Genomic DNA, 27,476 nt, shown 5'->3' with positions numbered 1-27,476 from the left:
CAATTTTTGTTTTAAGTGCACAACTCCCTGCAGGAAGTAAATGATGGATAATAATAATAATAATAAAAGGATGGAGAAAAAAGTTTAGCCATGAATAGGGCCTACACTTGAGTAAATACACTCTTTGCATCTAGGTTTGAGAAAGTGAGGGAGGAATGTGGGAGGCAGAAAGAGAGAGAAGCTGGAGATATGCTTGTTCCCCATTTACTTCTTTTTTGTTGTTTCAAAAGCCTGCATTAACTGTTTGCCCAGAGGAACAACAGCAACAAAATGTGTGCAGCATAGGAAGCAATGGGTAGAATTCAATGCTACTCTATTACGAGCATTTCTTCTGCACAAACATTTCAGCTTCCTAGATGGAACAAGCCCTTGTCTCCTTGTCTGGAGCCAGTGTGCTGTAGTGGTTAAGAGCGGTGGACTTGTAATCTGGTGAACCAGGTTCGTGTCTCCGCTCCTCCACCTGCATATGTACCTTGGGCTAGTCACACTTCTCTGAAGTCTCTCAGCCCCACTCACCTCACAGAGTGTTTGTTGTGGGGGAGGAAGGGAAAGGAGATTGTTAGCCGCTTTGAGACTTCTTAGGGTAGTGATAAAGTGGGATATCAAATCCAAACTCCTCTTCTTCCTTCCCTCACACACTCTTCTGGGGGTTCTCCCTACCCCATTTCCAGCCAATTTCGGGGCAGACAGGGCAGGAAGGGGGGGGATATTTTGTGCAAGCGGAAGTCCTTGCTCAAGGCTTCTGCTGACAGGATTCCTTAGGTGAATCCCACCCAATGTCTTTCTCAGCCATTCATAAAAGCTATAGCTGACTTCAGCTAAGGAGGAAGGAACAATGCTGCCCTCTGGTGACTGGCTCACAGAAAAAACTCTGAACCATGTTAGGAGAGCAAACCTTTTAGTGTAAAGTGTAGTTAGTGTAAAATTCCTACCTATTTTGCCCTTCCTCACACTCCATACCTCAGAACCTTAAGACCGTGTGGCATTAGCTGTCCGGTTCTGGCAAGTCCTTATTCCTGAAAGAGGAAGTTCAGGACACTTGTCACAGGGTTTGTTTGCATGCTTATACAGTCGTACCTTGTTTTGTGAATGGGATCTGTGCATGCGTGAGGGCAAACCCGGAAGTAACCCGTCCTGGTACTTCCAGGTTTGCCGCAGACGTTTGCCGGAATGGACGCTAGACGAGGCGGACGTTCGTGGAGGTATTACACATATTTTTTAATTGTTATGTTTTCTTGTTTGAATTGACTCTGAGAAATATTAGTGTAACCCCATGGCTCTAGAACTGTGTGAGAAAGACTTTGCTAAACTAGAGGAGGAAGAATCTGCACCTGCTTTCGGCCTAGGTCCTTATGTGCTTTTATTGGACTGAGATGTGGAGTTTGAGATTTCTCTGTGCTCAGCCTTATGCGAGGAAGGACTGCTATAATTTGCCTTGTGAGGCATGGTCTTCCTTTGTTTTCTGGATGAAATCTTACAGCCTCTCTTTCCCCACCCCTTTCATCCTTATCTGTGTTTACAGAAACACCCCCTCTGAAAAGGAAGAAGGGGCCAGCCCCCAAGATGCTTGGCAACGAGGTGTGCAGAGTGTGTGGTGACAAGGCCTCAGGCTTCCACTACAATGTCCTCAGCTGCGAGGGCTGCAAGGGCTTTTTCCGACGCAGTGTCATCAAGGGTGCCCAGTATGTTTGCAAGAATGGCGGCAGGTGTGAGATGGACATGTACATGCGGCGAAAGTGTCAGGAGTGCCGGTTGCGCAAATGCCACGAGGCAGGCATGCGAGAGCAATGTAGGTGACAAGAGCAGGGATGTGAGGCCAGAGAATGTGTAGGAGCAATAAGGTGCTCCTTATTGCAATAGTCCATCTTACGCATAAAAAAAATCAGTGACTATATGTTAATAGAATCTGGCGTATGCTCAGAAAAAGTGTGAAATTGTATAATAATATTTGCTTAAGTTGAAAATGTAATATTACAATTTTCACTGAGTTCAGAGGGTGGTATTCAACCAAGTTTTATTCAGAGACCAATTAAAACAAACGGGACTAAGTTAGGTCCATTGGGCAAGTTAAAAGATGGGCAATCTCAAGCAGGGTGAGGGGATGAGCAGGTAATTGCAAGGAAATATGAAGAGGGATAGATATATGAAGGGCACATTCAGTGTAGCCTTTAAATGCCTTTAGGCAGCTGTACATACACAATGGGGGGTGGGAATCTTTCACAGCCACGAGATCTAGAAAGTTGTATTTAAAGGGGGGGAGGAGAGAGCAGAAAATCTCAGGAGACCTGATTTTGCCCTGCGTAATCTTTTGTTGGTGCATGAAATGTGAATAGGCTGCTTGTATAGGAGCCATATAAATAAAAGGTGAGTTTGTCAGTATAGGGCAAGCTGATGAGGTGGATGCCAACCCCAAATGTGGAGTTGCCACCTAGGAAATAATAAATGTTGAGACACTTTGCTTCCATCCTGTAGCAAAGCTTTCACTAATTTAGTGATTGTGTACTTCGTGTAACCAGCTGTCCCCTCACTTCTCCCTTTCTGTGCTGCACTTTTAGGTGTTCTCTCTGAAGAACAAATCCAGCTGAAGAAGTTGAAGAAGCAGGAGGACGATCAATCTCGGATGGTAGTTGTGCGCCAGAGCTCATTATCCCCCCCAAATACCCCTCCTAAAATGACACCGGAGCAGCTTGACATGATAGAAAAGCTTGTGGCAGCTCAACAGCAGTGTAATCGGCGCTCCTTCACAGACAGACTCAAAGTGACGGTAAAAGCACAGTTTAGGTGGGGCTCTGAACTGGAGGGAGAAAACAGACCTCGCCTACCTTCAGTAAAGCTCCCCTTTGAATAACTTTAAGTTGGCACGTTCATCAAATTGTATGTAGGGGTGGGGTGGGGGGGATATCCCATACTCAACAGGGATGGTGTCATTTTCTGATATAGTCATACCTTGGCTCCCAAACACCTTGGGAGTTGAACGTTCTGGCTCCCAAATGATCAAAAACCAGAAGTGAGTGTTCCGGTTTTCGAATGTTCTTTTGGAAGCCGAACGTCCGACAGGGCTTCCGTGGCTTCCAATCAGAAGCCGTGCTTTGGAAGTCAACCATTTTGGAAGTCGAACGGACTTCCAGAATGGATTCTGTTTGACCTCCGAGGTACGACTGTACTTCTCATTGATTCCTGAATTGCATAGGGTTGGACTAGACCCTTGGATCCCTTCCAAGGGACCCTTGGATCCCTTCCAAGGGACCCTTGGATCTCTTCCAAGGGACCCTTGGATCCCTTCCAACTCTACGATTCTATGATTCTCATGGATCTCAAAGGGTCCTGCATGTCCCAAGCTTGTAGACCCTGGGAGGAGTTTGTTTTTACCTTAGAGCAGATGGGGTCAGAATGCTGATGCCCAATGGAATTGTGGACTTAAGGTGCTGACCATGGATCATGTGGCTTTGGGGGTTCTAGAATAACTAGCCACAGACTGCTGAGCAGGAAAGAATAGTGGGGCTGTTTGGATTGGGTCTATATAAGAGATATGAGATGATGTAGAAGAAGTAGGATATTTCTCATTCATTTCAGGAGACTTTCTGCTTTTCCCTTCCAACCTTTATCAGACTCTTTCTTCCTTTTCTCCCCATGGCTTTCCCATGAAAACTTCAGCCGTGGCCTCAGATTTCAGATCCTCTTCACCGCGAAGCACGACAGCAGCGTTTTGCTCATTTTACGGAGCTGGCAATCATTTCTGTACAGGAGATTGTGGACTTTGCAAAGCAGTTGCCAGGTTTCCTGGAGCTCACCAGGGAAGACCAGATTGCTCTTCTGAAGACTTCTACAATAGAGGTAAGACCTACACCCTACTGCTCTCATCAGAAGGAATGGCAGCTGTCACTGCAGTCATAAACAACGGTGACACCTGGCTGGTGAAAGCTTGTCAGGACAGGGCAGAATGTGCCCAGCCAACGTGCCGCCCAACAGACTCCCGTACCGCCCAACAAACCCTTGTTGTGCCCTACGGCCCCCACCCCACCCATGCCTAGCTACGCTACTGGCATCTGCCCCCAATTGAATGGCAGGCACCTCGATTGCCACTGCAAGAAGAGGCAGCTACAGAGGACCACTTTGGCAGGTGTTCCTATTGAGGTGGATGGGTTTGGTGTCATACCCATTTCCTGTAACAACGGCATTAAACAGTGAGTAAATTTGATTAATCAAATGTAGGAATTGCCCACCAAATTGTAATTTAGATAGTAAAGATTTTTAAAATGCTCAGGAGCATTTTAAAGTCTTCATGTGACACCTGGTTCTTTGCTGAGACAATGCTCTTCTACATCAGCTCATTTGGAGCTGTCCATGGTCCTGGTTGCTGTTTACTGGAACTTACCATGACCAAATTAGTAGTAAATTGATTTGTCTTGAGCTGACTGACTTTGACCTGACCTACTTAACCGGACCCAATTTACTGTAACCTGACCTGCCTTGTTGTAATTTGACCTACTTAACTGGACCTGACTTTTGCCTGCCTTTTCCCTTGCAGGCCACAAATCTTGACATAGTAAGAAAAGGAGCAGGTCTGAAAATTCCCTTCTGTGAGCACTTAATAAGACTCATGCCACTATGACTATCTTACTGAGGGATGTGTCCTGCTAGTTTATTGCCAGACGTTTAATGACTTCTGTTTTCTACATTTAAGGTGATGCTGTTGGAGACATCTCGGCGCTACAATCCAGAAACAGAATGCATCACTTTTTTGAAGGACTTGAGTTATAATCGGGATGACTTTGCCAAAGCTGGTGAGCTAAACACAGTTTAGAGTATCAAGGAGATCTTTTTTCTTCTTCTTCACTGTGGGCAGCTTTTTTTTTAATGCTGAAAAAAAACAAAGTCCAGACTCTGCTCCAAAAGAAGTTAGGCTCTAAGTGCTCTAACTTGGCATTTTTACTCTCAGCTGCACCTTTTAATATGGAAATTTCCACCATGGTTCATTCTATCCTGCTTTTGGAATTCCCAAGTGATTCCAGTGGGGTTTGATTTCTCTTGTACTTGAAAATATGTATTATTTTTTTTAGGCTTAAAGGGTTCTGTTTCGCTATTTTATTTATTTAATAACATTTACGTACCACTTGATTGTTAAAAACCTCAAAGCAATTTACAAGAAGACAAAACAAGAAAATCAATAAAAAATTACAACTGTACTTTAAAACATACAAACATTAAAATACCAAAGTTAGGACTCCTAGTGGTACAGCAATAAAACCGTTAGCACATTTGCAAAGTGAAGCAGGGTCTGGTATGGTTTCAAATGGGATGGAGAACCACTTGGGGGTCAGACTACATGACTCTTGGGTCCCTTCCAACTCTACGATTCCATGACTGTACTAAAACTCATTAAAATTAAGCAGGACTGGCTAGCTTTTACAGTTACTCTAATTGGAACTAGTGTCACAGTGCCATGAATATAAGGTAGCAACTACTGAACAAAAACATGGGAAAGAATAGAGCACCATTAAGATTCAAAATGCCTTCATTATTATTTTTTTTAAATTTTGGCATTACATTAAAGCAATGTCGACTTTTAACTTCCTGCTTGCTGTCTTTTCCTCCCAGGCCTTCAGTTTGAGTTCATCAACCCCATCTTTGGATTTTCAAAGGGAATGAATGAACTGCAACTCAATGATGCTGAATATGCACTTTTAATTGCTATCAGCATTTTTTCTGCAGGTAAAAAGCCTGGGAGCTCATGTTGCTGAATCAAAAAAAATAAGAGTTTGTATGTGGGAGCTTAATACCATTTTCTTACAAAGAAACACACATAGATATAGCATAGAGTAAGATTCTAATGATGATGCTGAAGGATAAGTTGTGCTGTGAATTAATGTTCTGGATCATTGGTCTTTGAAACATACCGAGAACATACCAAGAACCAGATGGAAGTCGTGACATATATAACTTGTCAACCTCCTGACTCTCCAAAAGAGTCCACTGTGACAATATGATAGAAAAACAACCCACTTAATATAATTGTTCTCATGGGGACTATACATCTGTTCCTAAAAGTGGGTTGAGAAGTAAAAGATGCTCATAAAGCCTCTGATGAAAAATAGGGAATGTGGAAGACATAGTAATCACTTTATGGCCTGGGAGTATTCCTATTTCTTCAGTATCCAGTGCAGTAGCCTCCAGATGTTGTTGAATTATAACTCCCATAGCTGCTGATCTCCGGCTGGGGCTGATGGGAGTTGTGGTCCAACAGCATTTGGAGGGAACTATGCTGGTGACTCTTGTCCTATATTGTGGTGGGGGCAGGGAAGCAAGTCGTCTTGACATGGATATATGAAGTGGCTTAGCTTTGGTTCACTTTTTGGAGTTACAGAATTTGGCCCATTGATTCTGTGCCCCCCCCCCCGAAGACATAAACACCTAAGCCCCAGTTGTGTGAAAGTGTATGGAAATATATGAGTTGGGTGAGGATGTCACAGTGAAAATATTTCTCCGGTTTTGTTTTCTGGATGCTTTTTTTTTTTAAAAAAAATTTATTATTAATGTTGTTTTCTGGATGCTTTGATACAGAGAAAAGTATTGCTGAAAGTAATAATAATAATTAAAAAAAATCTAGCCAAAGCTCAGCAGTTCTCCTCATTGATAAATATAATGTAAAGCAGGGTTAGGCAACCTTTGGTCCTGCAGATGGTGCCAAACTACATTTCCCTTCAACCCCATAGCCCCATGGCCAATAGTCAAAACTGATGAGAGTTATGATCCAAAAACATCTGGAGGGTCAGAGCCCCCCTCTCCATGTTTCACTGAACTTCAGAATGTTCAAAGTCCTTCATATATATTATCTCAATCTTTTCAGCTCTTGGGTTTTATTTTCTATTGATATTTTACTTTGTCGCGATGAAATAAAACTTGCTGCTACAACAACAATAACCTTATAAGGTAGAGGCAGCCTAGCTCACAACATTTGCTTCTTCCATTGACACTGGTGGGAGTTAAATACTTGTTCTTAATGAACATGAATAAAACCCAGCAGGTGTGAGAGAATGGTTCACGTGACAGGAATCTGTTCATGTCTAAGCTGTAGGGCGCATGGACAGTTGTGGAGCCAGACTTTGGGAAAGGGCTTGGTGGATTTGAGTATTTGGATTTTAGCCTCAGTCTGACTAGTCTGCATTCAGCTACCTATGAACCTTTTGTCTTGCTTATTGGCAGACCGGCCAAATGTTCAAGACCAGACCCTGGTGGAAAGGTTGCAGCATACCTATGTAGAAGCCCTTCATTCTTACATTTGCATCCACAGACCAAACGTAAGTGTCTGGCTGAGCTCTGAATCATTTTGTATTGCCAAAAATATGTGTGCAGAATACTACTGAGATTAAAGTTATCGGGGTTTTTTAAGTTGTATTGATTGGTCTTTTGGACTGTATGTCCAAATGATTCTGTTTGCATAGGAATCTATCTTATCCTGAATCAGACCATTGGCTTGTCTAATTCAGTAATAATAATAATAATAATAATAATAATAATAATAATAATACCTACTCAGACTGGCAGCTGCACTGCAAGCTCACAGGCAAACATCTTTCCCAGCCCTTTTAGCTGAAATCCTTTTATCTGGAGATGCCAAGTGTTGCACCTGTGGCTTTCTGTATGTAGTGCTGCTATTGAACTTTGGTTCCTTTCCTGCTATCTAATTTTTTTTTTTAAAAAATGAGGGGCTTACTCAAAGAGTGCTCCTTTCTTTAAGAGCTTGAGGAGAGAAAGCAAATATTTAGTGGAGATGCTTTCAGCTCCATTGTCACAGTAATCATCATCAATAATATTTATATCCCACCCATCTGGTTGGGTTTCCCCAGCCACTCTGGGCGACTCTCAACAGAACACTAAAAACACAATAAAGCATCAAACATTGAAAACTTCCCTAAACAGGGCTGCCTTCAGATGTCTTCTAAAAGTCAGATAGTGATTTATTTCTTTGACATCTGATGGGAGGGTGCTCCACAGGGCAGGCTCCACTGCCGAGAAGGCCCTCTGCCTTTTCAGCCACCATATGCTTCTGCTTTCTATAACAAGTTAATCCTTACATGTGCAGAAAATGAAGGTGGCCTAAAGGAACTGTAGATTAGGAGATGCATCTACTGCACATTCTGTGACAGCTTAGACTCCCTTAGAAATGGGCAATCCTATATACATTATGCAGCCTTGTACAACCTCTATCTGCCTCCTGTTTATATGGAACTACCTATAGGAAGTTACGTTTGCTAGCACTTTCAACAGCTCCTCAAGATCTTGGGGAACCTTCCCGATGTGGAGCTGTCTAACTGTCTTATGGGCCAGGGGTGGAGTGGCCTTCCAGATGTTGCTGGACTACAATTCCCTTTATTCCTGGCTATTGACCATGCTGACATGGGCTCATGGATATTCAACAACACCTGGAAGGCTCAGAAGTTAGACATTCTTGTTTTGGGAGATAATACAGTTCTGATTCTGAACTGTAGTTGCTGGGGGATGGGGAGAGAGAATTGATTGAAATGTGCTGCTTGAAGGCCTGGAAGCTAACACAAGTCTTGAACAGGATTTTTAGCGCACAGAACATAATACTGTTTCTTGTCCAAGCCTCCTAGTACACAATATAATTGCTCCTAGTTTTATATTCTCAGCTTTCTGCCCTGTAGTCCTTTGATTTTTGCTTTGTCATTTAACTCTCCAGTTCTTGATGGTACCATTTCCCCCTCCCCCCCCAAAAAAAAACCAAACCCAAATACTAAGATTTAAATTCATTATGCAAAGAGTGCAAAGCAGTTCATGCAAATGCCCATGATTTGCATAATTTGTTCTGAGCAAGGAGCTTGGGGTTCTTTGGCACAGTGCATTGCAATCTATGAGGTTGCCTAGTCATTTTACAATTGAACTGATTGGCATAGGCTTAGATTTAACATTATTAATTACGCTGATATCTAAAATGCCTTGAAATATTATTACCATGGGAGCAAGTCATTAGTAGTCCTGCTTTGCTGATGAGAAGCTGAGACTGAAGCAGATTTTGGCTCTGACTGATATCATTGTCCTTTTGCATATGACCTTGCAGGATCATCTAATGTTCCCACGGATGTTAATGAAACTGGTCAGTCTTCGGACTCTAAGTAGCGTCCATTCTGAACAGGTGTTTGCTCTTCGGCTGCAGGACAAGAAGCTGCCACCCCTTCTTTCAGAGATTTGGGATGTCAATGAATGACCACACTGTCCCCATGCACCAGCTAGCTGAAGCAACCCCATCCTTGACTGTTGCTAACCAGAAGCTGTCCTCCCCTCTCCAAAACACTGGAGCTCAGTGCAGAGGGCTATGGTCTTGTGGTTTCTTTGTTCTGAAACAATGCAGAAGGCAATTGAGATGGACCAGTTATTGCTTGAGTCTTTGATTTTAATGCCTTCCAGAAATGGAACAACTGAAACACCTCAATGTAGTAGAGATGACGAACCTACCCTAATCATTTCTCCAGTGGCTCTCCTTCTTCAGGCACTTATCCTGTGTTTAATTTCAAGGACCTGTCATATACACACCCACACCCCTCAGGGTTTCAGAGGCATTGCCCCCATTATGTATCCAGTTTGTTTAGTTTACTGGGAGTTGTCTGGACTGAATATTCTAAATACATTTTCTCATTCATAGAGGTTTCTGGCAGTCTCGAGTAGTTTTTGGTTCTTGATGGATTCCCCCCCCCCGAAACCTGTAACCATAATGCAATTTTGTTGACTTTTTCAAAGGGGCTCTGAAGGTTGGAAGGGTAGCTGTATCATAGAAAACTCAGTGATATTTCTTTTCCCAACTCCTATGTGCCCCCCCCAATACCACCACTGGTATTTTAGGGCCATTCATGTGTATATCAAAAATGCACAGGGAGCCATGCCCAATAACCAATCCCTGCTATGCAGCTGCTTCTAATGTGAAGGTGTACATCACATGTGCACACAACATGCATTTGTGCAACCCCATCCTGTATACAGATACTAAAAAGTCCTGCTTAGTTCAGTGTGGCTTGCATTCAGTTGATTACACATAGGACTGCAGTCTCAATGAGCAATCTGTGAAGTGGCCCTTATAAAGTTTGTGAACTTGCAGATTAGCATAGCTTCAACATGGGACACATCTTACCTGTAGAATCTGCACTGAGCAGCATGCTTGCTTTTTAACTATCAACCCTCTTGCCCACAGTCAGACGTGGTCTTGGCATAGTGGAGATCAGTGCTGTTCCTTGCCATACTGTTTCTGTGTAGATACCATTTGTTGCACCTGTATTCCTTTTGGGTTTCATAAACATGAAAACATGACAAATGATTTCGTAGAAGGTTGTGTCTATATGAACATGTCTAGTTCATTATTTTTTGGCTTGTGGGGAATGCATATTGTGCCAGGTGGATCAGAGGAACATTCCAAGGACACAAATCTAAGAGATTTGTGTGGTTAGCTCGGGATGCCAGCTGTATGTTCTGTCATGTCTTGTACTACTCCTTCAGTCATGTGGACAGGAAAGATCTGCATGGGAAGGTGTCTCTATGCCTGGACTCCAGGGATCAAGAATGTTCCATTTCCTTGTATTTTGAGCTATCTGTATGAGCTTACAGTGGGTGTGTATGTATGTTGTAATAGTATCAAACATTACTTGGGTATCTGTGTAATGTGGGTACTGATGTCTATTTTAGTAAGAGAAGAGACACCTTGAAAAAGGCAATTTGGAACAGAATTGGTGGTGCTTAACCCTTATCCTTCCCACTGATTTTCAGCTGCAACTCCCCTCCCTACCAGCCATTTCCTCTATAAAGTTCCAGACATAATGTTTATAAGGGTAAATTATGTCTCTGGACCCCATGTGGAAAGAAAAGCAACTGGAGAACTGTTGCAGCAAAAAATGGCAGGTATTTAAAGAGTTAAGAACTTTCTCCCCTCCAACCTGATTCTTCACTCCAAATTTGTCTTACAAAACAATCTTTTCCTCTGCTGCCCTAAGATATCTTCAGGAAGAAAAATAAGTTTGCATGTGTGATCCAAGTTTACGTTGAGAAAAGAAAGGGGCCTGAATCTATTTTGAGGTGTATGTTTATAATCCTTCCTTCTCGTCTTTAAATGTGTCAAGTTTTTAATCTAAGGACTTTCCTTTAAGGTTGATACCCATTATAAATAGTTGAATATTTTCAGCCTGGTCCTATGCAGAGTTAGGCACACCCAATCAATATGCTTAAGCATACCTAAGTTTGCATAGAGGATTAACTTACTTGAAGAAAAACACCCATCCTTCTGTTCGCTAGAAGAAACAAATTTATGCCAGGAATTAAATCTGCGATTCCCTGGCACTGCGGTAGTATGTGCTTCCTTTGTTGGGATTTAAATTGCTTGCCCTGCAACCATCCTAAGCGCCTGGGCCCATGAACCAATGTGATTGTTGACTGTAGCAAGTGCCATGCCTATGGTGTCGGCCTTGTGTCTGTTTTGCACTTGAGGTTGGTCTCTTTCCATTGGCCTTCACTCACTCTATAAAGCACTTGTAACAATTTGTAAAATCTGTTTTTTTATATATAACTTTGCTGTTGCAATATCCTTTACGTTTAATTCTGTATTTTTGACTGTTTGCAAAATGCTAATGTTTATGCAAAGAATTAAAACTAATACATAATGTTCACTGTTAGTAAACGACCGTTGTTAAATGTGCGCATCTTTGGGTAGCGGGTTTTTGCTTTTTGTGGGGAGGAGAACATGTGGCATCTCCTTTGGATTGAAATGGTTCTTTGGTTGCCCTGCTCGTGCTCATTATAACGCCTCTTTCAACAGCCCTTGTCCCACATAGTGGCGTGCGGGGGGGGGGGGAGTTTGTCGCTTAACGCGGCTCTGGCCGCTTTTCGACCCCCTCCTGCAGGGCCCGGCCGGGGGCCACGGCGCTCTCAAGGCTCTCAGCAGCGAGCGACTCCGCAGCGCCTCTTCCCGCCGCTTTCGGTTCTCGCGCCGCTTTCCCTGGTTGCGTTCCGCCCCGCCCTCCCCCTGCGAGCGGCTGAATGGTTTGGCTCTCCCACCTCCCGCTCCCCGCCCTCCTCCGGCTTGTTGGTTCGCTCCTCCCCGGGCTGTTGATGCGGAACTGGAGCCAGGCGGCTTTAAGGCTGGGGCTGAGCTGAGCGGTGCGCGAGGAGGAGGCGACAGCGGCGGCCTCGTCTGACAGGTAAAGGCGAGCAGGCCTCGCGCTAACGGCTGGGAAGCGGATAATGGGGCGCCGCCCGGCCTCCTGTCTGTGACATATGCGGGGCTGAGAGGCGGCGAGGGTTTGTGGGGAAGGCAGAGGAGGCGCGCTCGCTTGCGTCGGGGTGGCGGCGAAGAGAACCGGACCTGACGGCTGAGGCGGCGGCGGCGGGATACGCAGCCAGTGGCGCCTGGGCTGAGGGGCTGCTCGGTGGAGAGCAGGTGGGCGCGCGGAGCTCGCGTGGGCCGGGAGGGGAGGACGGAGGAGTGCGCGGGTGTTGGAGGGCAGCAGGCACGACTGGGGGGCTCGGAACTGAAAGGCGTTCGGGCGGGGGGTGCCGACGGCTGACGCAGAGAAGGTGGGGGGGAGAGAAGTATTGGCAGGCGCTGGATGAGGCGCAGCCGCATGGGGAGGGGGGAGGGGAACTGCGGGGGGGGGCAGGGAGGGATAAAGGGATAAAGCTTAGGGCATTAGCGGGATGCAGCAGGTACTGTGCGTGTGTATGTTTATGTGCGTATAAAAGGGTTTAGGAGGGCAGGTACTGGAGCAGTGTATGTGTGTGTACCTCAGGTTACAGACGCTTCTGGTTACAGACTCCGCTAACCCAGAAATATTACCTCGGTTTAAGAACTTTGCTTCAGGATGAGAACAGAAATCGTGCTCCGGCCGCAGCAGGAGGCCCCATTAGCTAAAGTGGTGCTTCAGGTTAAGAACAGTTTCAGGTTAAGAACGGACCTCCAAAACGAATTAAGTACTTAACCCAAGGTACCACTGTATGTGTGTACAGTGTGTGGGGGTGTGTGGGGGTGTGTGGGTGTATACACATACACACAAAAACCCGCCACACACGAAAACACAGTATGTGTGTGTTATGTGCGTATAGATGGGTTTAGGAGGGCGAGTGCCTGATGTTGGTGTGATTTGTGTGGCTTACGCCCCCCTCTCATCCCTCCTCTGGGCTGAGCTTGCAACGCAAAGATGCCCCGTCCTTGCTCTGTGGATCCATCTCTCCTGTCCTTCGGGGATGCGATACCGTTGCAGCTGCTCTCCTGGACTCGCTCCGGGTGGATGCTTATCCAAGGTCACGAGAGAGAGAGAGAGAGATCGAGGGAAGAGATAGAATGCAGTTTGCGGCTCTCGTTGCTGTGACCAACTATTCTTCGGCCCAACAACACCCGCGGAGGGGTCGTATGTCGTCCCCAAGGCCCCGGGGGTCGGCTTACATTCCACACGGAAATGAAGAGTCTGTCTTTGCTGTCTGTGCCTTGCAAAATAATGTGTTGGGAGATCGATCTTGTTTGCTTCTGACTTGCATTTTTGGGGGTCGAGTTTGGCTAGCTGGAAAATTACAGCATCTATTAAGGGACTGTGGTTTTTGAAGCAGCTGGCCTCCCAGTGTTGAAACAATCTGAAAGAGGAGAATGTGTGCTTTAAAGAATGAAGGGTTGTGTGGTGACACATTGTAAGTTCAACTAAAAGAGTAGCATCTATTCTGTACACATGAGCTCCTCAGATAGATTTCATTTTCCTGGTGATCATTTCTGCAATGCTTTTGGGCCCAAAGCACCCCAAAGTGGTGAACAACATTAACACATATTGCAAAAGAAATACACAATAAAAGTAACATACTGTAGATCAATCAAAATAATATAAAATAGGATCAAAATTAATTTAAGAATACCATTTATCTGTTAGGATCTGATCATCACTAGGTGATGCCTTGGAGGTGGCAGAAACTGTCCATTCTTCATGGTTTCTTTGCAGAAGCAAGGAACTCATCAGAACCATCTAGTTGGCATTTCTCCCCTTACACAGCATGTTATTTATGTGTTTCTGATGTACAGTGAATAGTTATTGTCTTTAGTTATCCATATCTGATGGAGCCTCTCAATAATTCTGACCAGAATAATGCACCCCCATCAAGTGTCTCCTTTGGTATGATAAAATGTTTGTGTGTTCTTGAAAACAAATACTTTTAGGCTGTATATTAAACATGGTGGGAATGTTGATAGGAAATTCTGCCAAGGATTTGCTTGCTAATGTTGCTGAGATCTTTAAAGCATATTTATTTAGATTTCTGTCCCATCTGTCTACTTGACATAAAGTGAATGACAGCATTTGTGAAAGACAGGCCAGAGCAGACAAAACTCTACCCCCTACTGGCTTAAGGACATTTTCACATGTGAGCCTTGGTAGTTTTTGTAATTGTAACACAAATGCAAAATACAACACTGGTTAAAATGGTCAATTTCTAAAATTTGTATTAAGTGTTTATTGTGTATGTAAAATAGTTCACCAAGAGGCCTTGTAGTATGTAAAAATATTCTGAGACTTCGGCCATGTGTCAAAAACATTCTAACAGCACAATCCTCAACATGTCTACTGGGAAGCAAGCTTTATTGACTTCAGTGGAGCTTACTGCTTTGCTTTGCTGCATGTTTTGTCATTTTCAATATCTGCTGGAGCTCTTTCACCAAGAGAGTATTTACCCCAATCTTGCATCTAGGCATCTGGGGAATTCTCATTTTATCCTTTTAAACCAATTACAAACAAACATTAAAAACCAACATGGCTTACTGCCTAAAGTGATTTGTATTTGACTTTCATACAAGAAGCTTAAATGGTTGTTCTTTGTCTCCTGTGGAAGAAATAATACTTGAAAACCTCAAGTACACCTTTTAGTGTGCTATGTGAAAATAATCTAGGATCCTTAGGCTTTTGTGAGTCTCAAAGAGAAGTTCTATGGCTGTAGGACAGTTGCTGAGAAAGTTCTTATAGATGCCCTTGCTAGAGCATCTATAAGATTTAAGGTATAGAAGGACAAAATAAAAACCTGAGTTCTGCCTGCAAGAGTTAATGGCTAGCACTGGAGCCCAGCACTAACACCATTCTTATTAGTTGAGGTTGTATGCCAGTTTCCCACATTAATGCATCCCAAAAATGTGGCTTGCAATGCAACCGTAAAACTACCTATCAATACCTATCAATACCTCATTACAATAAGCAGTGTAATACATATTATGATAATTCAAAATGAATAATTTATTTTGATAGAGCCAACATTATGCCACTTAAAATGCATTATAAAATAATACCAATCATTGAAAAACATCAAGTGATATTTATTTATGATAAAATATATAAACCAGAGTCGGATATGATATGATGATTTTCCAGCGTAGTCAGGTGTTAATACTTATGTTCTTAATACTTTGTAGAGTGGTTGGCATATTCTAAATCACCTTTGTTACCTTCGTTAGTAGAGAAGTACCAATGCTTCCGTTACTACCTGGAACTACTAACAGGCATTTAATGTATAATAATTTGTTAATGGTGTGTGCATGTGACTTCATTCTAATAAAGGAATTCATTGGTAGAATTTATTAAGATAAGGTAATAAGTAGCTTAGGAGTGGCTTTTCATGGATTGTCTATACTATTGTACAAATATGCACTGTGTTGTTGCATCAGAGCACTTGGCCCACTTTAGTATCTGGCCATCCACATGTTAGTTTCTCTGCAGCCTAATAATAACAGATCTGCATTGATACAGCAACTACCATTCTGTATCAGGAAACCCATCTCCCCACCCACTCCAGTTTTGTTGGCATTAGTTTATTTCCCTAGTCCAGCTGATAGTTGTTTTATCATATGTATGTTTTATAGGTTATAGTCTATGTACATATGTTATATTAATGTCATGAGGAATTGCACAAAGCTTAGATAAATCACCTAGAGAAATGCACAAACCTACCTTGCAAATCAGGTAGAAAATGTCTGTCACAGTATCTAAAATGTGATTTCTGTAGAGCCATGGGGTAGAGAGACAGGCAAGCATAAACAGTACAAGGATAAACAAGCTTGGCGTACACATGACTGCCATGAATCCCAAGTATGGGGTGTGCTTGGACATTTCCAAACTGTTTTGTACTTTACTAATATTTATTTGGAACATTTGCATATATTCAAAATGGTATGGTTTTGACTCATGTCAACAGTTCCTGGTTGTGTCTTTGTGGGTTTCTAATTAAATAAACTTTCTCACATATGTTAAGTTCCTACTATAGGCATTTTTTTTCTTCTTCAGTGGGGAAATGTCAGAATAGCAAGGCAAAACTGAGAAAATAACTAATGTATTATGATTGATTCGTCTTCTCAGAGATGTAATTAAAAAGTGATGTTTTATCTGTTTTACATAGTATTTCCCCTTTCCCCTTTGATTACAAGTTTGAATAGGCTTATCTCTTGATTCCCAGTACTTTGAAGAAAAATGCTATGTATATTTGTACATAAAGAAAACAGTTTCCCCCTCCCCCATCATACTTTTATTAAATATTTTTGGTATTCAGCTGCTTTTATAAAATTTCTTCTTGTTTGCTGAGTTTTTATTAAAATTTGGGCGGGGTATAAATAATATATTATTATAACTTATGACAAAAATTAATTTAAAATAATGAAAATAATAAAAAAGCAAAACACTAAATCATATGTAACATCAGACCCAGCAGGAGAAGGCAAAAAACAATTACAGTGGTATCTCCGTTTATGAACTTAATTCATTCCGGAGGTCCGTTCTTAACCTGCAGTCGTTCTTAACCTGAGGTGCGCTTTTGCTAATGGGGCCTCCTGCTACTGCTGCGCGACTTCCGTTCGCATCCCGGGGCAAAGTTTGCTACCAGGAGCATCTACTTCCGGGTTAGAGGAGCTTGTTACACAAAGCGTTTGTAAGGAGGACGGTACGTAACCCGAGATTCCACTGTACAGTATTTTCTGTGCAAGTAGGCATTTGCTTAAACTAAAGAATTCACATACGTACTTGCGAAATGAAAAAAATGAAGATTGCTTCTTGGCCTTTTGGCTAAGATCAGATGTAGTTTATAAATTATTTCTATGCAACTTCAGTGCTTACATAAATGCAGGCCAACAAATTGGCAGATAACTACAAAGTCTGCATTACAAAATCTGTACTGGTGAAGCCAATTTGGCACTCTTACAGGGGCATCTGCATAGCCCTGAACTCATTGCTGCCCAGCCCCTTCCAGGTAAAGTACAGTGATTCTGGAGTCAGGGCAGCTCCACAGTGCCATCTCACAACACTGGCTGCTATGTTTCAAACATAAATGATATCTCTACACCCAGTTTTTGTTGTTTTGCCTTAAGCTGCATTCATACTTCTGGGGTACAAATTACATAGCCAAGTGATCAGTTCCCTTGTCTCTAGTTCCAAATGTGTGTGTGGGGGGGATAATTTTCAGTGATGTCATAGTATCTGTGGGAAAGGGTTAAATACTCCTTCCCTGCTCTCCAGATCAATTCTACCCACCTCACTGCAATACAGTCGTACCTTGGTTTTCGAACAGCTTAGTTCACAAACAACTTGGAACTCGAAAGCTGCAAACCCAGAAGTAGGTGTTCCGGTTTGCGAACTTTGCCTTGGTAGCCGAACGTCCGGCACGGCTTCCACGCCTTGGTTTCCGAACGTTCCAAAAGTCGAATGGACTTCCGGAACACATTCTGTTCGAAAACCAAGGTACAACTGTAAAGGTAATGCTATTTGGAAGAGAAGGGTTGACGAGATAGTGAGAATTCCTACAGAGGAGACACAGACTATAAAGAAGAAAATGGCTAGAACACATTATATGCAGGCCATTATCAGCCAATGATGCTGGAATTGCTGTGCCATGGGTCAGCTACATCTCAGAAAATTGTGCAACTTTTAAAACATAATACATTTCTGAGGGGTGGGTAGCAGAAGCTGAACAGGGAAAGCATGGGAGGAGGATATTTTGTTTACTGTGTAATGTAGGTGTCGTACATAAAGTGAGTGAGCAAAGTATAGCTGTTTCATGGTAGCTGCTCAGCATGGAAGCAGCCTAGGGCTCACATGATTAATGCATTTGTAATTTATTTTTGCAGTGAATTGTGTATAAAGCTGCTGTTGAAAAGTCTCCAGAGCTTCAGCTTGTGTAGAATGCAGCAGCTCAATTCCTTTCAAGGATAAGGGAAACAGTAGTAGAGAGAGCACATAGTACCAGTATTAACTAATTGTGCTGGTTACTGTTATTCTAATGGGCCATGTTGAAGATACTAGTCTTTTTTATTCTGCCATCTATGGACAGGCCACATCCTACTTTAGTTTTCACTGAATCATTGGATGGAATCTGTAAGGGAATAGAGCTGGCCCTTTTCAGTCATGGTATCTTATTTTTGAACTCTCCTTTCAGCAAAACAATTAGGGGAAAATATTAAGACCTTTCTATTTTTTCAGGGTTTTATGAAATAGTTTGCATCCTCATGACAAATGAGATTTTGAAACAATTTATAGTGTGATTTTTCTTTTGGATGGGCCTTCTCAGCGGCTGCTTCCAGACTTTGAAACTCCCTTCCTAGAGAAATTAGACTGGTTCCTCTTTGTTGGCCTTTTTCTGGCAGGTGAATAATTTCTTCTTCCAACAGGCTTTTGGAAACTGATTGTTTTTAAGGAAAGGTCTGGTACTGTAATACCTTTGTAATGATCTGTATGTTTTAATATATCTCTCTCTCTCTCTCACACACATACACACTCTAAATGTTTTTGTTTTTAGTGATTGCTATTTATTCTATTTTAGCTTAAGTCCTTGGGGGAAAAGGTAGGCTATAAAGAAATAATAATAATAATAATAATAATAATAATAATAATAATAATAATAATAATATTTTATGAGTGTGCAGAGACATGAAAAAGCAGGATAAAACTTTATGCATAAACAATTCCTCCCCCCCCCCTTGTTATACCTGTATTAGACATATAACTATATAGGCCTTAGCTCAGTTGATTAGAGTGTGGTGCTGATAATACCAGGGTTGCAGGTTTGTTTCCTGCATAGGACAGCAGCATATTCCTGCATTGCAGGGGGGGGGGTGTGGACCAGATGTTCCTAAGGGTCTCTTCCAACTCTACAATTCTATGATTATTTGGTTCTACCAATCTCATCATTTAAGTAGAAATTTCCTCTTTTGAAGTCAAATGTGACTGCTGAACTTTCTTGGCAGATGTTTACTTTCACATACCATATTTTTCGCTCTATTGGACGCACCGGACCATAGGAGGCACCGGACCATAGGAGGGAGAGAACAGGGAAATTTTTTTTTTGCTTGTTCTCCCCCTCTAAAACAAGGTGCTGGGCTCCAGAGGCTTTGGGTTCCTTTCGACCTGTGCTTTGGGGCTGGCGAGGGGGGGGGGGAGCGAGAGCTGTTTTCCCCCACCGCCAGCCCAAAGAGCAGGTCAGGGAGCAACGGGAAGGCGCGCTCCGCCTCCCCGCTGTCCTCCCAGCTTGTGGGGCTGGCGATGGGGAGAAGCGCTGCTTTCCCCCACCGCCAGCCTCCAAACCAAGTCGGGGAACAGTGGGAAGGCGCGCTCTGCCTCCCCGCTGCCCCCCGAGCTTGTGGGGCTGGCAGTGGGGGGAAGCGCTGCTTTTCCCCACTGCCAGCCTCCAAACCAGGTCGGGGAACAGCGGGACGGCGGCGCTGCGCCGCCCCGCTGTCCCCCGAGCTTGTGGGGCTGGCGGTGGGGAGAAGCGCTGCTTTCCCCCACCGCCAGCCTCCAAACCAGGTCGGGCTTGGAGGCTGCTATCCGCAAGCCTTGGGAGCCCAGCGGGCACTCCCGCCGCGCTCTTAAGGCTTGCGGATAGCTTCCTGAAGCCTGGAGAGCGAGAGGGGTCGGTGCGCACCAACCCCTCTCGCTCTCCAGGCTTCAGCGAAAGCCTGCATTTGCTCCATAGGACGTGCACACATTTCCCCTTCATTTTTGGAGGGGGAAAAGTGCGTCCTATAGAGCGAAAAATATGGTATGTTGAATTTGATAGGTGTATGGAAACTGTTCCAAATTGATTTAACTTAACATCTAGCATCAGATCCTGGGCACCACTTAAGTTTATGTCAAGATTCACCTCCTTTCTGATTGGGTCCATTACCAATTTTTTTAGACACAGTCATTTTAGGGTATCTAGAGCTGTTACCTCTTCATTATTAGATACAAGATAAACACATAATAAAATATCAGACTATACATTATGTGCACATGCTGCATGCAGTTATATAACTAACAATTTCTATAGCACACAGTAGATGAATCATTTTCGTTCTCTTACATAAAATTCTGTGCAGACATATCCACTCTGTGAGAAGAAATACTGGCAATGTGTTATGACAACTTAACCTTGAACATGTTCCTAAAGAATCTTAATTGCATATTTTTCAACATTTATGGAAACAAAGTAATAGATAGTAAGGAAATTAGAGGAAAATATGTTGCCTTCATACTCCTTAACATCTTTCATAATTCTTTAATGTTGGCAGCAAATCACATGCTAATGAAATATTCAGATGGTTTTGAATAGAAATGTAACAAATGGAGAGAACCTGAATGTACTTGAAATGCAGGAACTTTAATCTTGACAATGACACTAATACATTAGATGTACTGTATGATTTTATGAGGACAATCTAAAATGTTCAATAGAATAAGGAAAAGTAAGGAGTGGACAAGTGAGCAAAAATAGGTAACAAATTTGATATGATTTCAAACAATTTTTCCATTGTCATATTGCATAGAAATTTTGGAGCCTATATACACTTATATTTTTTTTAAGTGTGCATACTAGTGCATCATCCTGTTATCATGGGGTCATACAGGTACCTATGGGAAGCCCTCAAGGAAGACTTAAATTACAACAATACTCTTCCCACTTAAAAAACAAAACCTTCCCATTTGTGATTCCCAGCAGTTGGTACTCAGAGCCTTTGATAGTGAAGGTAGAACATAGCCATGAAATTAGCCATGTGTATTTAGTAGGATGACTCAGTGAAATGTGCAATATTAGTATCCTGATCTTTCACTTAGTATTCTGTCTGTGATAATGGCCAGTGTTTCACTTAAGATTCCTGCGGCAAAGCCCAAACAAATTATTGCAGTTCACTGCATGGAGCAATAATAGAATCATAGCATGTGTGATTGACATGGAACAATCATAGAATCATAGAACTGTAGATTTGGAAAGGACCCACAAGGGTAATCTAGCCCAGAGATTCCTGCAATTCAGGAATCACAGCTAAAGAATCCTTGACAGATGACCATCCAAACTCTCTGTTTAAAAACCTCCGATGAAGTAGAGACCATCACCATTACAATGATGACTCCTGTACTTTTATGGAAGTCTTGGTGTCTTGTTTTATTCTGCTATGGTCTGTGGACCAACGCAATAAATATTATTTATTTGACCTTGCTGTGACTGGGGGGTGGGGAGCTTGAACAACAACCCCACTCCCCAACTGTGTTGTTTTCCCCTGCCCTTCTACTATTTTCTGTGCTTAACCAGACAGCCAGAATCATAGAACTGTAGACTTAGAAGAGCCCAAGGGCTCATCGAGTCCAACCCCCGCGCAATGCAGGAATCACAGCTAATAAGTTGGCCTGTCTAGATGAACCCTGCCTGCATATGTTGGGGGTCTGCACCTCCCTTTAGGAATGTGAGGCTGGAGCACCATGCAGCTTCTCAGGGTTCCATAACCATTATATTAAAAAAACCTCTTGCTGAGCCACAATTCCATCATTCATCTCCTGTCTAATTGCAATGATGCTATGAGCATCATGTTAAATTAATTGAGGGCAGCTAATCTGGTTTATGTGGTGCTGTATATGCATCCTAACATTCTTTTTGCTTATTTATCATTAGAGCTTTAACTGTTGGAGAACAAGTATTTGTGGAGTATTCTTTACTCTTAGATAATATTTAAAGGAAATACTACTGGAGAAAATGAGGCAAAAGTGGGTAAAAGAAGCAAATGAATATTTTATATAATCCTGCCCAGTTGAGTAATTTTATATAGTTTGACATTTGTTGGAGAGCCTGGTAATTCTATTTCTTACAAGGTTATTTTATTAAGTGTGGAATTAATTTAGGAAAACTTACTAGCTTCCCATACAGCATAAATGATTCTTGCAGCTTTATCCACGAGGATTTCCATCCTGGAAGAAAGAATAAACAAGAGTCAAACAGCCACTAAATTGGCATTCTACTATGCTGTTGACTGCTTTTTATTTATTGGTTGTGTGGCAAAATTTGTAATGCTTTAACAGGGAATAATTCTGTTGGCAAGTGCTTAAGCTGTCAATTCTGGATCAGTTCTAATCTCCCTGCACTGTTAACAGATAAAACTTAGATCTTGGCTGAATCTTGGCATGCACTTGAAAGCTTATACCCAGAACAAACTTAATTGGTCTCTAAGGTGCTACTGGACAATTTTTTTTATTTATTTCGACTGCGTCAGACCAACAAGGCTACCTACCTGAATTTAGATCTCGGCTGACAGCTAAGCTGCCTGCTGTTTACACACAAAGTTTATGTGGCTGCACAGGAGGCAGAATGACTTTTTAATCTGGTCATTCATAGCTGTGAGAAACCAGAAAAGTTGATACCTTTATTGTAACTATCAGAGCACATTGGGGGAAGGAAATTTAAATATACTTTATGCTCCTACAGTCAATCCTAGAGAATAATATTGGCTTGTGAGTTTTATCTTGTATTTCAGGTAACATAAAATGGTGAAAAAGAGCATTTCTTGGATGCTTAAATATCAGCTAGTTTTAACACTAGCTAGTTGCAACACTAACCAGTTACAACCAAATGAAGCAATACTCGAGTCTGTCCTGAATGTCAACCACATAATGAGATTCAATGGACCTTTTTGACAATACATATAGCCATCATGAGTAGCAGTATTACTAAGTCTTTATGTACTACCTGCCTCCTTTGTTTCAGAGGGATCAATAAAAGGTCCAGAGTGGAGTTCAAAGTGACTAGTTGTGATTTGATGTCTGATATGGTCCCAGAGACCATCTTCCAAAACACTTAGTGCATTTCTTTGAGTTAAGAACTGGATCATAAATTTTGGAGAAGTGTGAAATCCGAAGGATAATTGTGTTCTGGTCTGTGTATGTCCAGGAGGTGGGAATTGAGTCAGTTCACTTTAAAATGAGGAATGAACAAAATTCTCATCCAAGTAGTAGGTGTCAAGTTAACATAATATTTGAACATGAGATTACCCCATGATTGAATTTTGGATTATATAGCTGTTCGTTTAAGAAGATGTGAACTGTGCTTCTTGGCACTGATGCAAAAAGAAAAGCCATTTTTGATTACGGAAAATTTCAGTTGTTCTCCTTTGGCTGCATGGCTGTTGTTTTTGGTGCAGTCAGCTCAAAGAATTTGAAGGTCAGATTCTTTACTGACTGTCTTTCAGTATTTGGCAAGATTGTTTTGCTCTATGTATTCTATATTAGAAGCCTGCGGCCAAGGAAGTAGCTGGCTCGTTCAGTCAGCATCCACCCTCCTCTGCTTCTTAGCCCTTGTTGGTCCTTTAAGGCCTATCAGGTCACAATGCTGCAGTGACAGTAGAAGCCAAAATTGACACAGCTTCATCTTTATGCAATTGTTAAAAGAATAGCCACTCTGCTAGGACTCTAGAACAAGGATAACCCAATGTGGTGTCTTCCAGATGTTGATTTAAAACTTCCATCATCCCTGACCATTGACCATACTGACTGGGTTAATGAGAATTGTAGCCCAATGACTTGGGCTAAAGGAGCCAAGGGCATTACTGTATCTTGGCTACCTTTGTTCTGGACTATAGATGTGGCAATTGTTTGACCCCTTTGCTCACTGGCCTACAGTCTCCAGACCTCCAATCTTCCCCTGCCTCTCACATTCTTCCTCCTGCTTCTAGGTTTTTTGAGGAAAAATATGTATTTACTCAGGACAGGCATTCAGGCTTACTTCATTCATGAGCCAGATTTTCTTGACAATTTTTTTCTCTTCATTCTATTCTACTAGTTCTGTGATGCATAGAGATCCCCCCCCCCCAGTTGAGCTCAGTAAAAGTAGCCTAGTTCACAATAAGAGATAATTAATCTGATTTCTATCCTCCACGGGGAGAGGGGGGAAGCTCTTGTGAGTTGCAGGTTGAAGTGCATGGTGAAAATGTCACACTGTCATATGCACCTCCTGATACTGGGAACGTGATGTTTAATTGCTAGCTGAAGGCAGCTATTGTGCCCAAGTGAATCTTGTTTGTAATGTGGGTGGTGCTGAGAGATTTGTGTGTGCATGGTGTGGGGGGGCGGGGAGATTGCAATTGCTCTATAAATAGTTCCAATGGGCTGTGATCTAGGGACAAGAGACTGAGTTGCTATGGAGACTGATCTGAATCAGATTACCTGAGGCTCCTGTTATCCAGTCTCTGTATACATGGAATTGAAGGTTGTATGGCCAGGGCACTTGCTGATGAAAACACAGTCATCGTACTCTGCTCTGAAAGGCAAAAAAACTTTATAAGAAAGCTGAAACCTTGTACTATGTGTGGTAATAGTAGACCAAACAATTACTACATCAATTATAACCATACTATGTACAGCAGTGAAGCAAGAATGCTAGCTTTCCTCAGTGTGTGACACTTATAATTGATTTAGGTATTTGCTTCCCAGATGAATGGGACACTGCTGTGGGCATCTTGAGGAAGTACCATCCACCTTGGGCCTGCCCATAAAAAGTGAGAGACAAGGGTGATACCTACTGTTTCCAGGAACTCTCTTCGTTGTGAGACTTTTGTGTATGAGGTGGGAGTTTGTTTGGACACTGCGTCCAAACAGAGGCTGAGAGGGAGGTTGTGTCAGAAGGAAAATGAATTGATATGATTTGTATATATTAATAACTATATTAATGTAACATTTTATATGTAACTTTCTGTTTTTGTAATTTTTTAAAAAGTTGTCTGTTGTTGCTTCAGTTTTTTGTACACTTCTTAGAGATATTTTAAATATATTAAGCAGTATAGAAAATGAATTCTCATTCAATTATTGCTTATTAACTCTGTCTACGTGAGAGTGTTGTTGAGGAACACAACTGCCTATTTTGCCCTGCACACTACTGAGCAGTGATTTCCCCCCCTATAAAAATAGGTGCCAGTAGTCACCTTAAAGTTGTTACAGTGTCACACTTTTTAACAACAACAAAAAGAGGTGCCTGTACTGCGTACCCTTGAGTACCCCCTTGGGGGGAAAGCACTGCTGCTGAGCATCTCTTGTGGAAGAGGCAATGATATGGATTATAGAACTGAATACGGTACATGCTGGAGGGAGAGTGTTTCTGTCATCATGTCACTGCTTTTGCAAAGGCAATATATTTTTAACATCACTAGAAATGAAGTTGTAGCATCTGTGCCTTTTCATATCTGGCCTTCTTAACTGTCTTGCACTCTCATGAAATTTCCGAAGGCTTTATTTATTTTTGATGAGCCCTGTTCCCCTTTCCCATTCTGAGTGGGAAGAGAACTAGTTATCATTTACATAACTAGAATAAAACATTTCCCCTTATTTCAAAAAGAATCCAGCACTTAAAATGCAGATCTTAATGCTTGATGTTTTTAACCGTTTGCAGTCTTAAGGCTTTTGCCAGACACTTGAGTAGCTTAAAAGATGCTCAGGTTTCTTGTTAGATATTGTGCCTATAGATTATATTCTAGCCAACCTATTGTGAGACGTATTAATATGCTTAAATGTTGATACCAGTACTCTTATCCTTACAGAATAATATGCAGCATATCTCAACAAGCTGAATCTGTGGCTTAACTCAAATAAAAAACTTGCTAAGTGAATAAAAGTATTTTTACTGCCAGCAATAGCCCTTCTTGGACAGGGATAATTTGGCCATAGTAGTATGTGCTCTGGTAACCTCTCTGTTAGATTACTGGAAAATGATGTATGTGGGGCTGCCCCTGAAGATGATGTAGAAGTTGCAACTGGTACAAAATATGATAGATAGATACAGTGGTACCCCGCAAGACGAACGCCTCGCAAGACGGAAAACCCGCTAGACGAAAGGGTTTTCCGTTTTGGAGGCGCTTCGCAAAACGAATTTCCCTATGGGCTTGCTTCGCAAAACGAAAGCCCATAGGGAAATCTCAGGGACCTCTTTTAAATGCTAGCGGTGGGGAGCAAAGCCTTCCCCCCCCTTCAGAAGAGGTCCAGGAAGGCTGGCGGGGGCCGAAAGGCTTTGCTCCCCAGCGCCAGCATTTTAAAAGCAGTCCGGGATAGCAGGGAAGCGCTTCCCGCTATCCCGGACGGCTTTTGAAGGCAGGAGAGGCATGCCGGCAAGTCTCCGCCAGCAGCGGCACCGCTGCCGCTGTTGGCGGAGCACTCCGCGAAGCCTGTGCGGGCTAATGTCAGCGCGCGCAGGCTTCGGCTTGCGGGCAAGTCTCCGCCAGCAGCGGCAGCGGTGCCGCTGCTGGCGGAGCGCTCCGCGAAGCCTGCACGCGCTGACATTAGCGCGCGCAGGCTTCTGCCTGCGGGCAAGTCTCCGCCAGCAGCGGCAACGGTGCCGCTGCTGGCGGAGCGCTCCGCGAAGCCTGCACGCGCTGACATTAGCGCGCGCAGGCTTCGGCTTGCGGGCAAGTCTCCGCCAGCAGCGGCAGCGGTGCCGCTGCTGGCGGAGCGCTCCGCGAAGCCTGCACGCGCTGACATTAGCGCGCGCAGGCTTCCGCCTGCGGGCAAGTCTCCGCCAGCAGCAGCAACGGTGCCGCTGCTGGCGGAGCGCTCCGCGAAGCCTGCACGCGCTGACATTAGCGCGCGCAGGCTTCGGCTTGCGGGCAAGTCTCCGCCAGCAGCGGCAGCGGTGCCGCTGCTGGCGGAGCGCTCCGCGAAGCCTGCACGCGCTGACATTAGCGCGTGCAGGCTTCCGCCTGCGGGCAAGTCTCCGCCAGCAGCGGCAACGGTGCCGCTGCTGGCGGAGCGCTCCGCGAAGCCTGCACGCGCTGACATTAGCGCGCGCAGGCTTCGGCTTGCGGGCAAGTCTCCGCCAGCAGCGGCAACGGTGCCGCTGCTGGCGGAGCGCTCCGCGAAGCCTGCACGCGCTGACATTAGCGCGCGCAGGCTTCGGCTTGCGGGCAAGTCTCCGCCAGCAGCGGCAGCGGTGCCGCTGCTGGCGGAGCGCTCCGCGAAGCCTGCACGCGCTGACATTAGCGCGTGCAGGCTTCCGCCTGCGGGCAAGTCTCCGCCAGCAGCGGCAACGGTGCCGCTGCTGGCGGAGCGCTCCGCGAAGCCTGCACGCGCTGACATTAGCGCGCGCAGGCTTCGGCTTGCGGGCAAGTCTCCGCCAGCAGCGGCAACGGTGCCGCTGCTGGCGGAGCGCTCCGCGAAGCCTGCACGCGCTGACATTAGCGCGCGCAGGCT

At 43.6% G+C, this 27,476-nt stretch overlaps 2 protein-coding genes across 55 annotated transcripts in view; both read left to right on the top strand.

Moving 5' to 3' along the window:
• Positions 1-11,677, top strand: part of NR1H3 (nuclear receptor subfamily 1 group H member 3) — a 31,824-nt gene extending 20,147 nt beyond the window's left edge. For 4 of the 6 annotated variants that reach the window (XM_083461316.1, XM_083461314.1, XM_083461315.1 and 1 more), the window contains 7 exons: positions 1,523-1,789; positions 2,556-2,764; positions 3,655-3,834; positions 4,685-4,784; positions 5,599-5,712; positions 7,204-7,298; positions 9,080-11,677. In XM_083461316.1, coding sequence (XP_083317442.1) covers positions 1,523-1,789; positions 2,556-2,764; positions 3,655-3,834; positions 4,685-4,784; positions 5,599-5,712; positions 7,204-7,298; positions 9,080-9,226 — 1,112 coding nt within the window. In that variant the 3' untranslated portion in view covers positions 9,227-11,677. The remainder of the gene's footprint in view (positions 1-1,522; positions 1,790-2,555; positions 2,765-3,654; positions 3,835-4,684; positions 4,785-5,598; positions 5,713-7,203; positions 7,299-9,079) is intronic. The other 2 variants (XM_083461317.1, XM_083461318.1) reach the window with 2 other exon arrangements.
• A 377-nt stretch (positions 11,678-12,054) lies between these two features.
• The window catches only part of MADD (MAP kinase activating death domain), an 83,312-nt gene continuing 67,890 nt past the window's right edge, over positions 12,055-27,476 (top strand). For all 49 annotated transcript variants that reach the window (XM_083459578.1, XM_083459577.1, XM_083459605.1 and 46 more), the window contains exon 1: positions 12,055-12,197. The gene's annotated coding sequence lies outside the window, so the exon portion shown is untranslated. The remainder of the gene's footprint in view (positions 12,198-27,476) is intronic.

This window comes from Podarcis liolepis (genome assembly GCF_965112155.1).
Source record: "Podarcis liolepis genome assembly, chromosome: 1".
NCBI lineage: Eukaryota > Metazoa > Chordata > Lepidosauria > Squamata > Lacertidae > Podarcis > Podarcis liolepis.
Note: the sequence above shows the minus strand (reverse complement) of the source record. Positions and strands in the feature narration are given on the sequence as shown.